Raw genomic sequence first — 18,639 nt, 5'->3', positions numbered from 1 at the left:
AGAGATCAGGGTGATCCCTGATCTCCCTTCCTTCCGCCGCGCCCTCAAGACATGGTTGTTCCAGCTTGCGGGACTGGCCTAAGGGATTTTAAAGGGGTTTTAATCACTTTTAATCGGATCAGATTTAAATATTTCTTTTTAATTAATTTTAAATGTGTACTGTATTTTTGTATTTTATCTGATTGTTAGCCGCCCTGAGCCCGTAAGGAGAAGGGCGGGATATAAATTTAATAAAATAAATAAATAAATAAATAAATAAATATTACAAACGATTAAGGGGTGAGATTAAAAAAATATAAATCATTCTGATTCTGAAGACCTTGTAATTCCATGCCACTAGATTGAATTTTATAAAAATTGCATTATTAAGATGCAATAAACACACACAAAATAATTACTCAACAAACCCCAAGAAAAACTGTAGCCAATGAGTATAAAACATATCACAGAAAAGAAACAATTAGCCTTGAATTCCATTTCCTACAAACTTCCATAAACCCTTCTTTACAGGCTGTGATTACAGGGACAGACCCTTGGTAGAAGATGGACCATATGAAATATGCTCATTGAGAAAAAGCATTGCCAAAGAAACCATACAATAAATCAACTCGGAAGAAGGAGAAAGAGAAAAAGAAAACGCAACACAAATATTAATGAAAAATGTTTGTGAAAAAACAGAAAGCAAGTTGAGAGCAAGAAGGTTTTATGTTATTTTATAATTTTTCTGTTTCAGTAAAACATGCTGAGAAATAAATAATAATAAATTAATTTTTTTAAAGGTTGACAGTAACAGGTATATCAGAGCATACTCTTCTATATCTACTAGTTGACTGTTGCATTGATTTTCTATTATTTGTGGGGAACAGCAATGGGAAAACTCTTTTTTTCTTCTCATTTATGATGTACCTTCTAGGATAACAGGCGACAAGAAATGCCTCTGCATCTTAAAACTATCTTTGACCATAAATAGGATAAGTACCATCCAAAGACAAAACTGAGCTGGTAATCCAATCCTGAGAATTTACGGTGGTCAGTTATGAGTGTGTTCTTAATAAAATGCTTACTTTGTACTTCCCCATCAATCTCAACGTGGAAGATTACACTGAGAATTGGCAATGCTAAATACACAGCTTTTCCCTATAATATACTTGCCTTCAAGTTATGTTGGTCTAGGGCTAGGGCTAGGGTTAGACTTCTGAATCAATCTGTTGACCCATTGAAATATTATATCAAATGAAAGAATACAGAAGATAAGAAATAGCGATTCTATGAAGCTATTTCATTTCGAGGATTAAGTGAAAATTTCCTTAAGAAGTGACTTCAATCTATATAATTTTACTGGCTTGTGGCGGCATGCATTTATTTATAGGATTTATATCCTGCCTTTCTGCCCATATGGTACAGAAGATATCAACAATTAAAACAATAAAGCAATCAGTTAAAATCCTATAAATGTGGTTAAATCACTACTAAAGTGGCTTAAACATGAAAATCTTGGCTGAAGAGGGAGATCCTTGACAGCCAGAAGTTGAGTGCAGCTCTCTGTGCATTTTACGGCTTGGACACAGTACAGGAAAAGGCCCTTTCCCATGTACCCGGCAAACAAAGTATATAAAGCACCTATGCCACTAACCATAATGTCCAGAAAGATTCATACTGAGATAGGGGGTTCCTTAGATAGTCAAGTTCTAAAACCAACACTTTAAACTGTGCCTAGAAGTAAAATATATCACCAAATCCATATTAAATAAATTAAGGAAGTCTCTAGTAAAAAAAAGATGAATTTTATTTCATAAAATAAATACTTCACAAGACACTATCCCAAAATTTCAATTTATCTTTTGGAATAGTCAAAAAATGGCAGACCTCTCAATTATTAAGAAACATTGTTTTAAGCACGCGCCCACCCGTAGCTTTTTACACGAAGCTTAATAAATATGAAATTCGTCTTTCCTTCCCCCACACTCTTACACCTGTCTCACCTTTCCAGTTCAGCTATCTTCTTATCTTTATCATTCTTCTCATTTTCCATCTCTTTTAGGATTTCCAGCAGGCGATCAACTTCAGCTTGAGCCTTGGTAGACTCTTCTCGATACTGGGCCACCTCTTTTTCGAACTGTTGAAATCTATCATTCATCTCTGGATTGGCCCTGGCCTCAATGGTTGCTTCGTAAGCCTTTTGGGAAAAAACATTCCAAGAGTTATTTTGCACATCCAGGCTACAAAATATTCTATTCTGAAAGGGAAAAAAAAAGAATGTAAGGAGAGCCATTGCATTCAAAATGAAGCCCAGTTCTTCGTATAGTATAAAGATAGATTAGCAATAGTGGTAAATATCTGTAGCTCGGGTGTAGGATGAGGGTGAAGGTTCATTCTCCAAGCTTGTGGGTTGGTTTCTGAACGTTTCATTACCAGGCCAGGTAACATCTTCAGCGGAGTTTAGGGGATGTCAGTGTTTTTCTGTTTTTAAGGGCTTTGTGTGGTCAGTAGGTCTTGTGATGGTGAGGGTCCCATCAGGTCAAGGTCTTGTGATGGGTCAGGTGTGAGTCTCCAGTGAGAGTCTTGTAATGGGGAGGTTACATCAGGTAAGGGTCATTGGGAGGTGAAGTGCTGGTTGGGGGGGGGCTTGTATGGGTTGGTTGAGGGTTGGTGCTGTCTCTGGTTGGCTGTGCAGTTGATTTGGATTGTGAGGGGTCCGTAGGCTGGTTATAGGTCTGTTGATGGAATTGCTTGTGGAGTGCCAGGCTTCGATAAACTCACGAGCATGGCGGGTGGTAGAGTGGCCAATGATTTTTGCGTTACTGCAATTGAACTGGTGCTGTTTGGTGTGGGTAGAGATTAAGTTTTTGGGATCAAGGCGTTTGACTGCCATCCGGTGTTCGTGGATCCTGGTTTTTAATGACATCAATTAAACCTTTTGAATACTTATGCTACAAAGAAGCAGGTCATCTGATTTTAAATATCATATGAAAATGGGCAGGAACTTCTTCCCAAACAGAAGTGCAATAATGATTTTACATCTTATTCTGCATAGCACTGAACTTATGATACAATGAAATAAGGTTACAGTCATAATTAAAATTTCATTTATGAGAGGAGAGATGGGAGAAGAGAGGATCAAGGAAATATATTATCAACTAGCTGTACCCAGCCACGCGTTGCTGTGGCTCAGTCTGGTAAAAGCGTGTGCTGCTTTTACGTCCAACAGATGGTGCTGTTTTTCAAAAAAGCATGTTTTTACCTGTCACAGGTGTGACATCTATATAATAGTAGGTATATAAAAATACGCGCGTATTCAAATGCAACGTTGTGTCAAAATTTCAAAGCAATCGGTGAAGAACTTTCGGAGATTTAAGATTTTGAACAAATGAACATTTACATTTTTATTTATATAGATAGATAAATATAATAGTTATGGAAATATAAAAATTAATTATTATTGACTGTTAATTAACTATTATTGATTGTAAACAAAAATTCATGAACCAAGACAACACATTGTACACCAGGCACTAAGGCTATTATAGTAAAAAATAAAAATAAAATTTCATTTATGAGGAAACAGGTATATAATGTTTACCTTTTTCAGCTGAGAGTCAAATTTTAGGCATTCTTCCTTCTTTTGCTCCAAAGCAATTTCTAATGTTTTCAGTCTAGAGTCTTTTTTCAATCCTGCTGATGCTAATGATGAGGCGTGTTCCTTCAAATCCAGGAGTGTAGTCTACAAGACAATAAATGCATGGACAGATATTGCTCTCGTTCTCTAATATTTATTGTGATCTTTCATAGGCTCTCCACTCCACTCCACTCCACTCCACTCTGTATACTGTACTATTTTTAGAGTCAAAATTGAAGTGTTTTTAGTTACAAGTTAGTTACTAATGTTTAAAACTCATTTAAAGGATATATGTTTTAAAAATAGCTATCATATTATTTTCAGTGTGGTAACTGTCTGTTTGTTTAAAAAGCAATAGGAGTTTGGGAGGAACTTTCAAGACTAATAAAAATATTAAATGCATTTAAGCTTTGATTTGCTGTAAATTCAAAAAATAATTTGAGAAATTGTTCCTTTTTGTAACATAAAGAATGTGTAAGGGTGTATTCAGAACAACAAGCGTCTTCCCAAAAAATCTAAATAGATTATTTTCCTGTGAAGCAAATATAAAAGCAATTCAACCATTTCAACAGAATAAAAATAAGTTTCATGTATTCTGGCTATAGGAAACCATGGGATTTGGACTAAGTCTTTCCCTTCTTAATTTTTCCAAGGTTCACAGATATCGGTGTCTCTCATCTATTCTGCAGAGAAAATTCACCAAGATAATTGTTTTTATTTTAAAAATTCCAATAAGAAACCGCTGCAAGCAATAGCAAAAAGCTGAAGCCCAGCAAAAAACAACAACAATTGGTCTGCTTTGTGTTTTGCTTTGTGTTTTGTGGATTGGGGAAAAAAAAGTGTGGCTGCTGCACTTTTTCGTGTTTATCATTAATGTTAAATAAGGAAAAGACAAAACAAACCTATGCCTCAAGCTTTTACATCCACCCATTTGCAGACTCATTAGCAACAGTGCACACATAGTCCAAAATTCAACAGAGCAACTTAAAACTATACTAACTCAGTATTGTAATAATAGTGGCCCTTGCAATTTACAACTTGCAACTCAGGAGCTTTTGTAATAATTCAGTTGTGAAGCCCTGATTGTCTCTAACAATACTGCAAGATACACAATGGCTCTTTAGGCCTAAGCCATAGATTTAAGTAACCGTTGTTCTGTTATAGCTTATGGATGGTCACAGCTACTATGTTAGCTTAGCTGGATTTTCTTTTTTAAAAAAATATCAGATCACAAGGCACAAGCAACCCACACTGAAAGTGCTCCCACGTGAAATACTGAAAACACCACTTGAAGAACCGGTCCAAGTACTGAAGAAAACAGTATGACTTGTTTGGAACTCAAAACAACTTTTAGAATATACATTCTGAGCATGTAACAACTGAAATATTTTAAAGTCCCAATGTTTTGCACACCCCTACGTTTGATACAAGCTTATGCAAATGATGTAATTGCTGACTTAATTTAGTTGTCAGCTCAGAATCATACAAACGGATTCTAAAGTTTTTCTAAGCAAGGAAACTTAATTAGTTTTCAAACTCCATAGATGGAAGGAAGGGCTTTTCCCATTGATTTATTTCCCCCCTACGCAATAAGATCACCTTTGGAGAGCCTAGTTTAGGTACCCTCCCACTGAGCAGGTGGCTATTTCAAAGTCTACTTCAATGGCATTCCAAGGAGTCTGGAATACCTTTCTCAGCACAGTATATTTTGTGCTTTTCTTTATTCTTTTTCAGAGCCCTGTATTTTTATCCTCCCTCTTGTCCATTTTTTCAATGGACTTTAGACTGCATCTGAAATATTTAAATTCAGGGTCGAACCATTATCTTTAACCAATATCCAGGTAGAATTAAATTACTGTCTCTCCTTGGAATTGATCCCTCTGGTTCTAATGTTAGTAATTTGGTCTTATATTGTTTAGGGGATGGCTCCTCCTATATTACTACTCAGGTTTCTAAATTTCTTTTAAGAGCTGTAACTATTAGAGGAGAACGTTGTAATTTCCTTTAGCCAAGGCTTCTGGTGCTTAATTGTTTGTGATTATATTTTCTTGTGTTTTCTTTTGCTGCACTTGCATTTTGGTCTGTGACCGCAAATAATAATAGTAATAATAATAATAATAATAATAATAATAATAATAATAATAATAATAATAATAATAATAATAATTATTATTATTATTATTATTATTATTATTCCTCCTCCTTCACTTCTGTGACTGTGAATAAACACCATTTTGTCAACCAATATTAATCAGTACGTAAATAAACTATTCTAAGCCCATTTTAATGTTGCAGTTCCAAAATGTATATTTTCATCACTTGAGATTAACCTCCTTTTCTGAAAGATCTGCTTGCAAGACGCTGACTTTCTCTTTAAGGTCTTTCATATCTTTTTTATAGTTGTCAATCTCCTCTTGTTTTTCTCGCTCATCTCTGTCACGCTGCTCCTTGAGACGCTCAATAGTGCGCTCCTGGCAAAAATAGAATATTATTGTCAAAGGAACACCATCTTTTAATGGACATAAACATGATTGATTCCAAAGAGTTCCCATTTCATTCAGAATACAAGCCCCAGTAAATTCAATTTATTGGATTTTAAAGGATATAAAGAAATGTGATTTTAAAGAAATGCTTGTAATAATTTTATTTTGAAACCATTAAATGGTCAACATTTGAAATAAATGTATTAAATAATTTGCAAAGATTCTTATTTCCTGAAACTAAGAATTGGGACAGCAGACTCACTGTTTCTAAAAAGGCATTGCTAACATTAACAAAAATGACAAAGAATGCAATATAATACTATAATACTTGCTAAAAAAAAGAGATTCACAGTGGAGGCATCCGGGTTTATATGAGAAACATTAAAACAAGCAAATTATGGAAAAATAACAGTTCTGATTTTTTAAAAATGGAAAAACCTCACTGATTACTTTGAAATAGCCATTTACAAATTTATAAATTTGTAAATGGCTAAACTTTAGAGTGACTGTAACTACACTAAGATGTCAATATCTGCAATTCTTTTTCCAAGGCAAAAGGCAAGTGAAAGCAAAAGAGGTTAGAATTAAATCCGCAGTATAGGTGAGTGAGCCTTAATATACAATACTTACCATTTCTCTACAGAAAAATCTATATACTACTAAAACTTTCGTGTCTGTTAACCTTTGACTGGCAAAATGGTTCAAGTCAGGATAAAACTTTTTGAACCAAATGGGCTAACTTAGAGAATGTGTCCAATATCTGAGACCCATGACTCCCGTGGAATTGAAATTTGGCAAATTTTATAAAACATTTATGACATAAAATGATCATAAATCATTTTCAACAAACTGCCATAAACATTTTCTGTGGTCAACATGGACAACTTGCAAGGCATGTACATCTCTGAATGTTTCCCTGAATTTTTAAGGACTTTTCTGGTGAATGCAATACATTAAAAACTGCCATGGTTGGTGATATTGAAGAATCTGGTAAAGAAATATCTCTATTTTTTGTCATTACCAGGATTAATAACTTTGTATTATATTGTTAATGCCATGGTAAGCATTTATATTTTTCTTTATTTCAAGCAATAAAATAAATGAAAGAGGACAGAGAGAATTACCGGTACTTCTCAAACAGATGTCTACAGTGATGAAGGCACAATCTTTAAATAATGTTAACTCCTTTCTTCCGGACTTACCTTTTCTGCAAGTGCTTCCTCTAGCGTGGTCAAGGCTGTATCGGTGTTGGTGGTATCAGCTTGCAAGGATTTTACTCTTTCTTTCAAACTGCTCATTTGTTTCTCTTTGTCTCTTAGTTGCTCCTGAAGGTTTTCAATCTTAAGGGAAGGAGACAGACCATAAAACTGAGGGGCCACCGTTAGGGATCACAGTTATCAGGATCTGATAATCCTAATTGCTATTCTCTATTAGAGAGCAGCAGAGAAAGATGTCATAGCTACTATTCTCTTAGGCTGTTATTTTTATTATGGTCCTGCAATTCAGCCACAATGCCTACGCTGCAAACATCCAGACCAGCGCTAGATACAGAAAGTTCTCTATGTTGATGATAACTGATGGTCATCCAGTTGTTTGAAGTTTAGACTTGTGCAGACTCGCCAGATGGGCGACTAGCACTTTCTGCTTCATTCTGCATAGAGAAACTCTGGTATCAGAAATATGGCTTTCAGCAAAGGGTTAGAGTTAGCTAAACAGTAGCTAAACAAGAAGATTAAGGCATGTATCTTTAATCAGTTGGTTGCCTATAATAGAAACATAGTCAATAAAAGTAAATATGAAGGGTCTTTATAGGCATATAGAGAAAGTCTAATCTTAGAATCTATAGCAGCCAGTAAGTGGGAATCTCTACTATTTTAACACATGTTCCCAAACTGACTTTAATTGAAACATCAATTCTATTTTCCAAGTCAATGATTTATTACAAAGTTCAGAAATCTGTAACACAAATCCACAGGGGAAATTCTTCAGAGAATGGCATTTATCATAACTGCATGTGAGAAATGTCTAATCAGCTATTACTGTCCTATTTAATTTCTTGTGGATAGAAAATAAAAAAAAACCAGGAAAAAGTGTGCGCACTGATGGAGGACAGGACAGGGAACCTCAAATTACTCTATTATAGTGCAAATACAAAAACATCACACAAACTGCTGGAACAATGTATGTATGTATGTATGTTTCCAGCTTTGTGGACTGGCGGGGGTGGGGGGGAGAGGGGATGATTCCGCGCGAGTGGCCAGTAAGTGTGGGCATGCAGCTCCATTTGCATGAGCAGTGTGCACATATACCTGCTGCTCACGCAAATGGAGTACACATGCACTCATGTAAGTGAGGATGTGTGTGCATGCTAGCCGCCCAGTTACATGGCCCAGTTGCAATCTCCTCACGGCTCACTAGTGGGCCTTAGCCCACAGGTTGGGGACCTGTGTCCTAGGCTATTCTTTGAAAAACCTGCAAGTGTGATTTGCATAATCTGCATGAAACATCATATATGTTCATGCTGATTGCATAATCATTCTAGCAAGTGATGCAGAATCTGCCACTCATTTAATAAGTATTACAGTGAATACAGTTGAGGCTAATCAGATGGATATCTTATTCACATATTGATTACAATTCATGTATTGCCTAATTTAGCATAGGAATCATTGTTAATTATCATGGATTTATAAATATGTTCATTGCCAGAGATATAAATATATAAATACGTTGATTGTTGTTAGAGTCAAAGAAGACTCAGTCAAGAGCTTCAGAAAGCAACTTTACAACTAAGACTATTATTACATTCTGGTGAAAATAAGAGTTCAGTTTTTTAAACAATATTTGGTAAGCCTACCTTTTTTTGAAGAATGTTAACCTTGCGTTCTTTCACATCAAGCATATCCTTGAGATCATGAATCTCTCCAGCTTGAGTTCCCTTCTCTTCAGCCATCTCTTGAATTTGCTTAGTCTTTTTGTTCAACATTGCCTCCTTCTCTTCCAGGCGTAACCGAAGTGCATCTACCTGCATTCAGTCATAAGAAAAAAAAAACAGTTTCTTCTCACTAAAATGCTTTTAAGCAAGTAAACACTGCTGACAAATAATTGATCGAGACATGTGTACTGTATTTATCTTCTTCTCTTCCCCACTAAGAATTAGTAAACCGAGAGGGCAGATCTCTTCCTTTTGGATTTGTGTTTCTCTGTTGCTGTTCCCCACTATAGGGAGAAGGACCTATTTATTCAATCTGCCCCAGGCAGATTGGACCCAGCTTAGAGTAGATCCTAAAGCTATGGTATATGATTCTGCTGAAGCCACAATCTTGGAATGAGCAAGCAATGATGGTCTTGAATCAGATCATGTCTAGGCATCCCTGACCCACAGAGTTACCCACAGTGTTCTGCAGACAGCCACCCAGTGATCATATTATGGCTGACCAGGTTGTGGCTGGTTGGAATTCATGGTATTGGTTGTCATCTTTAAAGCCCTACATGATATGGGGCCAGGTTACTTGCTCCAATGGTTTCTGCATGCTCCTGGTCCCCTCAGTGAGGTAAATGATCCCTGGTAAGTCCTAGGAAGCAGTTCCTGGAAAAGTCTTTCCCAAGAAACATGGGCAACCCCAGTGTTACTGGGTTCTCAGAAGTCATGAAGACCTAGCTCTTCTCTCAGGTACTGGCCAGGCTGCTAGTTTGGATATATCAGTGAGGATATACTGTATAGCATAGGTACTTTGTGTTTTTAACGAGAGACCCTTGACCTGGGTTTCTTTCTTTTTTTAACTTTTGATGTTTTAAATTGGATAGATAGGCAGGCGTACAAATTTCATTAACAAATAATAAATGATGAAGAATTACTGTTAGAAAAGGATTCAAGGATGGAGAAGGTTTAAAATAGGAACTTTTCAAAAGAATTATCAAATTGTATTTTGTAAGTTTGTAAGAACAGGGAAAATTCTCTTACTATACTAGAAACTGGAATAAACTATATCTTTGAATGTTCTTCCTATCCAGTATGGTTCAGTAGTGAATTCTGACTACCAAATTGATGTACTCTACTATCACCGCAGTTCAGACTCCTAGGCAATATAACTAAATTATTATTTCCTACAATTTCTTTTGTGTATATTAGGCAAACAGGGAAAAGGGATTTATTAGAAAGCTGTAATCAGATATACAGTTAAGTTCAAATGGTTGCTCAACAAGAAGTCATTAACCAAGGGATACCTGTCTATGTGTATGTGAGTACGTGTGACTGTGTATGTGTAAAATTAAAATTCAAAATCACAGTGAGTGTCCTAAATATTTTATTTAAATATTAAATAGAAGTAGAGGTTTACTTTGTGTATGCAGAAAGGACAAAACTGGAATGTTAGTAAATAATTTCACAGGAGAAAATAATAAATTTCTTGGGCACTGAATTTATATTTCTACACTGAATTGGTAAGGAGTAGGCCAAATAACTGGCACTTTTAAAAAAAATCCCAAAACAAACAAAAAGTATTTTAAGAAAAGTATTTGGCAATATTTTTGTAACCCAAAGTGATCAAGTGCAAAGTAATAAAATTAAAAATAGATGAAGCATTTTATTCCAAAATAAATGTTGATTTATATTTTGCTTTATTTACAAAAATATTCTAAATTTCTTGGCCTATTTATAAAGCCTCTTTCGCACATTCAAACTTGATACAATATCCTGTCTCCCTATTCGCCTTTTGGAATAAACAAGTTCAAGATATTTTATTTTTTGTATAAGTAAGGGATGTTGTTAAACTATCTTGCTGAAATGGTATAGATTTTGGGTATTTGAAGAACTAATTAAATGAATAATTTTTATTAATACGGAGGAGATGGATTGCTTAAGTTTAGAGTTTGGAGTTAGAGATATTAATATCTGTTTACTTGTAGTTGAATGTTAGCCTAGGTTTGGTTTGGGAAGTCTGGGGGGTAGGGGGATGGGATAAATCATTGTGTAATATTTGTGATGTATTTTTTTCGTTTATGATAAAAACAATAAAATTTTATATTGAAAAAAAAAAAAAAAAAAAAAAAGATATTTTGCATTTCAGACCACTATTATAAAAGTCACTACCAACTTTAGCCAACTTAAAACAAAATAGACATACCACATAAAAACATAAAATATAAATCTATAAATCCAATGGTATCCGTGGTAATTCATATCGCTGATTCATTAATTACCAAGAAATTCATTATGCAGAAACATATTGAATTTCTTGGCCACTGACAAATGTGAAATATACTGGCAGCTGTTATTAATTCATGTTCTCTGAAGATACATATTTATGTACTAAATAACAGAACCTCATATTGCTTTAAAGGCCAAAAAAAGAGAGAGAGAGAGAGAGAAAGATTTTCAGACCACAAAATAAATTTGTAATACAGATTTAAGAAATGTCATCTTCATCCCTATACCATTGGAGACCAATTTTTTGGTTTTTCATTATGATGCTTCACAAAAGCTCTCTACATATAACTTTTATCATACAATTTCAAGTACAGTTTTTGTTTTCTCTTTCAGACTCTTTGTAGAAATATTCAGTAATATTTTACACAAAGACTGTCTTGCCCCTCCTTAAACTGCTAAATGGAAAGGTTATAAATTAGGTAACTGCAGATTGTTAGGCTAAACATTTAAAGAACAGTATAAATTTTGTAAATCAAATTAATGTTAAATAAAAAAGCATAAATAAAAAAAATAAATAAATGTTAAATAAAAAAGCATTTTTAGTCATAATATAAATAACATATGTAAAAATATTCTGAAATTTAGGATTTTGTCAATTTAGGATATTTCAAGTTTGAGAACCAAAGCAGTGAAATGAAACAATTATTTAATTGATAAAAAAGAATTCAATTTATAGCTATGAAAGTGATCATTTGGTATTTTGCAAACTGTTTCCCAATTAGGTATTTGCTATTTATTTAATTTTATTCTGATGATTCTAACAGAACATAATAAATAATATACTGGCGCCCTCTTATGGCTAATACATAACTTTAGTTAGTCCAAGGAAGCAATTACACACACACACATACAAATATAAATATACACATAGTTATTTATGTTTATATTGAAAACTTCCCTGTTAAAAATGTAATGGAAGTTTTTCAGGTAAGAAAACACCCATATGTATTATTTTCAGTATACATGTTCTGCTACAACATATATTTAATCTATAGCACACAAATACATGTCAAAGCAACATATTAGCCAATGGCAATACCACTGTTAGAGCAAAAGCCGCAAGAATACTAGATTTTTCCCTTTATGGTATTTATGATGTTGATATTTTTAAAACAAAGAACCAAATAATCAATTCCCTGTCATTAATTTTTCAATGTCATGCTTAAAGGACTTCTATAAATGAACTTCTCTCTTTTAAAGACTTGAACCCTAACATGAAATTGATAATTTTATGTGTACCATTTGCTCATACCAGTAGTCCTTAACTTATGACTATTTATATAATGATGGTTGAGAATTACAACGGCCTCGGAAAGGATGCTTTATACTCCTGGCCATTGCAAAATGTTGCACCACCACCCTTGAGGTCATGTGTTTAGGTGCTTGCAATGTTCTCTGCCAGCTTCCCTAGAATGTGAATGGGGAAGCTGGCCGAGAAGGTTGCAAGCTGCTGCCTCCTGCCCAGAGGACTCCCTCTCATCTTTGGGGCTGGCTGAAAGAGCTACCTCCCAAAGAGAACTTAACTCTTTGGGGGGGGGGGCACTGAAACAGAACCAAAATCCTGAAGATCTTGGCTCTGTTCCTGCAGCCCACTAAAGGAGTTTGCTTCCATGAGTGGAAGGGAGCTGAACCCCTTCGGTGGAGTCCAAAAATGGAGCTGCAATCCTTCTTGCATCTCACCAAAGGAGTTCCTTATCATGCACAGAGGGAAGCTGACTTCCTTCAGCACACAGCTCTTTCAGCCAGCCTCTAGAGAAAAGAGGTAGATGAAATCCAAGCAGAGACTCAGCATGGCAAGTTAAAGTGTGTGATCCTGGGAGGTTTGGCGCAAGCCATGCATGAGTGTCTCTTTGCTCATGGGTTGAAAATCCTGCTTGGATTTTGACAGGGAGGATTTTCATCTCCTGAGCAGAGCCTCACAGGATCTCCCCTATCACCCAGGGAACCCCATGCTTTTTACTCTGTCTGCTTAACAACCCACGCAATTGCTTAACAACCATAACCAAGAGTGCCACGATGTTAGGAAGCTAACTTTAATTAGGTTTCATTTCAGTGCAGATGTAAACGGGTTGAGTAGCTGATAAACAGAACCAGGTGTCTTATAGACTAATTAAAGCACACAAAGCAGAGGTAGGAATGGATAACCAGTTTTAACTCTGGTTGAAAATAAATTATTTTTTCTCATCGGGACCTAAATGATCACATTCGGAAAGGTAAGCTTATGGATGATTCCAAATTACAGATATTTCTCGTTTAGTGTCAGTAATTGAGAATGGAATTTCCGTTTATCAAAAGCTATGAGAATTATCAATATTCAGGGATGACAGAGATCTTCTAGAGTTTGTCACTAGCTACAATTGATAAACAATGGGAGAGAACTATTAGCTTTATTCTATGTTTATAGATTAACTAACGGACACTGCTGAATAGGCCAGATTCTTTCTTATGATTATGATTTAAAGCAGGGGTGGCAAACTGCCAGCCCGCGGGCCGGACACATCATGCGGAAGCCGCGTCCACCCCATTGCCGGCAATGGCAAAACTCTCCCGATACATTACATGACGTCATGTGACATCGCGAGTTTGACATGTCTGATTTAAAGAGATATTCAAGTTTGGAATTGGGAAGTCACAGATTTTCCTTCTAACTTAAGAACTGAAGAAAAAAACAGAAGGAATGCACATCTCACAGCCCAATATTTTAATCATCGTGCAGAACTCCCCGGTATTAAGGATATGTTGTTTACCTCTGTTTGCAGGATGGCAGCTCTCTGTTCTTTTGCCGTGAGGGATTCCTTGAGTACATCAATATGTTGCTTGCTATCAGAAAACTGGTTTGTGAGGGTTTCCAATTTTGTCTGTAAAGCCAGCAACTCTGTATCTTTCCGGGATAGTTCCTGTTTCACTTGACCAATCTATAGGGAGAGTCAAATATGAGAATATATGTTATCAAATGGCAACAATGCACCGCAGAAAACTTTCAGAAGCCTTATGGAAATTGCTTAATTCCAGTTTGGAACAACATTTCCAGCAATCCCAAGGTATGGCATCAAGGAATCTGAATAAAGGAATAGTAAACCTGAAAGCATGCTTTTGTGTAATGTTAAAAGAGTTTTTGAGGAAAAGAGAATAAGCATTCCTACAAGAAAACTCCTTGATAGGAAGACCGTAAGACTATATAGTTGTAGTAAATAGCTTCTCTTATAACCTCACAATTGTGGAAAACTAAAATTGAAAAAGGCCCAAATGCCAAGGAAATCAGTCGTAGCATAAGCTTTTTTTTTAAGCGTTCAAAAGTGAACAGCAGGAAAAGAAACCCTGGCTTTTAATAAGCAGAAATTATTCAGATTTGATGAAATTGTTCAGATTTGATGAAAACTATCACTAGAATTTATTACATGTCTGCATTATTATTTCTTCACATCTTTTTTCATTTTAGCTTTATATGCTTCCTCAGACCTCAAGAGATGCAGGATAAAATATAAATGTAAAGCAGAGCAACATGCACGGGCAAACATAGTTTCACTTCATTTCAAAGGTTGTTTTCAAGGCTTGGGGATAATTAACTACTAGTTGAAGTGTAGCTAAAGTCTTATGATATGCTGGCCATTTTTTAAAATCTTATGTGAAAATGGCAAAATCTTGCTAGATTTCATACAAGGACATTAAAATCTGGCGAAATTTCATGCAATAAAATTGAGCAAGAAAGTCAAAATCTGACGAAAATTAGCAATCTCAATTCATTCCATCATTTTGGGTAAAATCTTTTGGGGCCAAAATATGCTTTTATATCTGTGGGTATCATACTGACCCCAGCCCATGGAAGGAATTTAAATAATAAATAGTAATCTTTTTATCCTTCAATATACTTCCAGCTGTTTAAAAATATCTTTAGCTCTAATAGTAATACCAAGATGCCAAAAAGCAGAGTATTTCCTCTTCCTTTATTATGAATACTATCTACTATTTGACCTTAAAGACAGGTGTATCTTCATTTCATTTTTGCCTTGAGATTTAATTTTTAAGATGAAAAATGGTAATTTCCTATTTCCTAATATGATAATTAGACGACTAGATTTATGAGACAGGACACAAAATCCAGAAACTTTCAAAATCAACAAATCAAGTTTCTCAGACACACAAATGTTGGTATAGTGGTGAAGATGCTGGCCCAGAAACCAGGAGACTGTGAGTTCTAGACCAGCCTGAGGCATGAAAGCCAGCTGGGTGACTGCTCTCTATCAGTCCAACATACCACACAGGGTTGTTGTTCTGGGCAAAATAAAAAGAGGAAGGAGTATTAGGTATGTTTGCTGCTTTGAGTTACTTATAAAATAATAAAGGCGGGATTTAAAAAAATCTGAAAAATTGTTTCCACCTAGAAAGGAGCACAGAATGGATTCAAGATCAAAGATTAATTCACACATTTTCAAATAGTAAAATTTCTCTTTTACATATATAGTAGAGAATTGCATTTTACTAGAACTAGAAATCGAATTTGCTGCACACAATAAATCATAAAACTATGGAAGACGTCAAATGTGTCCATGCATGGTACGTAAAAAGCGTCATTCCAGGAAGTTAAAGCAACACAAGATACATATTTATGCCCCTAACAGTTTATTAAAACTATGCCACCTTATTCAAACAAGATGACCTGTGCTAGCTCAAATTGGAACGGGCAAACCTTGCTATTCATTTCAAAAGCTTAATACATGCATCTCAAAGATATGAATCATGCTGTGACCATTTCCTTTCATATTCTTTCTAAGCGCTAAAATTACAATTCATGCAACTGTGGTGATCTTTTAAGCTGAGCAACTAAAACTGGGTGTTCAAAGGGGCAGATTATAGATTGTAATATATCAATCAGGTGTGAATAAGGACAGATGCAGAACTGTTAGTTTTCTTGCTCTTTAGAGTTGCAGAGGGTAAAGTAAGGAAAGTAAGCCACCCCAGAAAGCTGGCAGAGCAGCGCTGTATAAAGAAACGTCAATCTTACGGCAGAGACCTCTGTCTGGAGATCAGTCACTTTTTTTTTCAGTTCCTCCCCTTGAACCTCTTTGGTATTTAGCTCTTCCTTCAGTTGCTCTACCTGCCATGACATTGTTATTTTATTTTTTTTTACATTTAGAGCAAAATATTTTCCTCTTAACCTTCCTCCATTTGAAGAGATGCAAAGAGTAGGAAACATATAAGCAGCTCGCCATGATTAAATACCAGTTCCTCAAAATAACCACTTTCTCCTAAACTCATAGGCAACGACTATCATACTTCACACATTCTTAGAAGACATCATCTAGAACAGGGGTAGGCAACCTTGGCTCTTTTATGACTCGTGGACTTCAACTCCCAGAATTCCTGAGCCAGCATGGCTCAGCTTGGAAACTCTCCCTTTCTCCTCAGCATGGCTGGCTCAGGAATTCTGGGAGTTGAAGTCCACGAGTCATAAAAGAGCCAAGGTTGCCTACCCCTGATCTAGAACATGCTATCAATCCTTTGGTAGTTGGGTATTCTGATAATTTTTATCCCCTTGATCTCCTCTTTATAGACTACTGCGATGCATATTACAAGATGCTGCTCTTGAAAACTAACTGGTAACTGCAGTTGATACAAAATAAGGAAACAAGATTGCTAAAGTGCTTTTTCATTTACGTGACACGTTATTTGCTGCATCTGTACCCAGTCCATTTCTGGATTTACTGCAGAACCACCCCTTAGAATGCTTTTGGGAAGACCTATTACTTGTGCTTCCATTAAGTGATGTGAGACAGATACCTTCCCGGGAGCAGGTGATGGCACTTCAAATATAGAATTACTGAATAGCGCCTCTTCAGGGAGCCTTAGATAAATCTTTTCGGCATTAAGTTACCATATTATTCACTTATGTCTTATAAACAATAATCTTGTAAAAAACAACTTATTTGATTTGCTAGTTGGCTTCCTTTCGCTATTTTCAGCTCAGTTTAGTACTTTAATCATAACCATATCAAAAGCTGAACTGACTGGAAGCTACATATATAAGGCAAGCAAATCTGTGCTTGTGTATTTTAATCTGATTACTCAAATGCCCAAAGTTAATACAGCAATTTATAATGCAGACCCCAATTTCAGCATTTTCAAAGAAAGCCCTGGGAGTTACCTCCTTTTTCTCTGACATTAAACAGACTCTAAAAACATTTATATTGATTATAGTTTGCAGCAATGCATGGCCACGTGTAACCTTTTGAGATCTTCCACCCTTATCTGTCTTAAATTTCAACGTCATCATCTTCTCCAAGACACTTTGCTATGTCATGGACAGTTGTTTACATTAATTCATGCAAGAAATGTCCCTTAAGTATTTTACCAGAGCATGAACAATACACAGTTTTATTTTATTATGTTGAGGCAGTTCGACTTGCCTAAATTGGTTTCTACGCCTTAAATCAAATTTGGTTCACCAATCTTAAATTACGGTAACATGGATTTATAGCTTTGCTTAAGCACTTTCACTTAATTTGAAGGAACTCTGGTAGAGAAGATAGATCACCAATCCTTTATCCGTTCTATGATTCAGTGAATGCATTAACTTTTGGGGGGAATTGTAAGCTATTTTTTTTTAACATACACGGTTTAGTTATTACCTTGTTTTTCATAAATTTGGAATGGCTACGATACACCTCCATTTGTTTAATTTCTTCTTCACGTTCCTCTGTGCTGAGGGCACCATTTGACTTTAACATCTGGATTTCTTCTTCCAAGTCTCGGAGTCCACGTTCCATAGAAGAAATTTTAGAATCCTTCAAATACACGGAACAATGGTTCAGTTTCCTCAAAAAATGCCAATGTTTTGCTAACATCATTTGAGTTGAGGGACTATGTCTGAGAAAGTTCTTCCTGTAGCACTGGGCTATACATAATTTTTAACTATAGCAGTTATTAAACATGCATATACAATTTAACCCAAAGGTGTTTTTTTTTTCAAAAGGCAACTGGACTTTTTTTGTTTTTTTCTTGAAGATATTTCGCTTCTCATCCCAAAAGCTTCTTTAGTTCTGAGTGAATGGTGGAGAATGGAAGGATTCTTCACCGTTCAGCAGAACTGAAGAAGCTTCTTGGATAAGAAGCGAAACATCTTCAAGGAAAAAAACAAGAAAGTTCAGTTGCCTTTTGGAAAAAAAAAACACACACACCTTTGGGACAACCATGACCTGGATGACTGAGAATCTCCACAGACATCTACAATTTAAACAGAGATACATTAATGGAAACTGGCATTTTGAAGCCAGAAATAACACTGTGAATACACTGAGAACTTGGAGGCAAATTAAAAAAATGTGCACATTTCT

General features: G+C 35.6%; 1 protein-coding gene across 2 annotated transcripts in view; it reads right to left on the bottom strand.

Moving 5' to 3' along the window:
- The window catches only part of ERC1 (ELKS/RAB6-interacting/CAST family member 1), a 125,245-nt gene that overhangs the window by 87,304 nt on the left and 19,302 nt on the right, over positions 1-18,639 (bottom strand). Inside the window, exons 4-11 of one of the 2 annotated variants that reach the window (XM_015814174.1) lie at positions 17,935-18,090; positions 16,320-16,403; positions 14,056-14,223; positions 8,957-9,124; positions 7,302-7,439; positions 5,947-6,087; positions 3,581-3,721; positions 1,983-2,176 (exon numbers count right to left, since the gene is read on the bottom strand). In XM_015814174.1, coding sequence (XP_015669660.1) covers positions 1,983-2,176; positions 3,581-3,721; positions 5,947-6,087; positions 7,302-7,439; positions 8,957-9,124; positions 14,056-14,223; positions 16,320-16,403; positions 17,935-18,090 — 1,190 coding nt within the window. The remainder of the gene's footprint in view (positions 1-1,982; positions 2,177-3,580; positions 3,722-5,946; positions 6,088-7,301; positions 7,440-8,956; positions 9,125-14,055; positions 14,224-16,319; positions 16,404-17,934; positions 18,091-18,639) is intronic. The other variant, XM_015814175.1, reaches the window with a different exon arrangement.

This window comes from Protobothrops mucrosquamatus, unplaced genomic scaffold, assembly GCF_001527695.2.
Source record: "Protobothrops mucrosquamatus isolate PMUCROS unplaced genomic scaffold, P.Mucros_1.0 scaffold226, whole genome shotgun sequence".
Classification (NCBI taxonomy): Eukaryota; Metazoa; Chordata; class Lepidosauria; order Squamata; family Viperidae; genus Protobothrops; species Protobothrops mucrosquamatus.
Note: the sequence above shows the minus strand (reverse complement) of the source record. Positions and strands in the feature narration are given on the sequence as shown.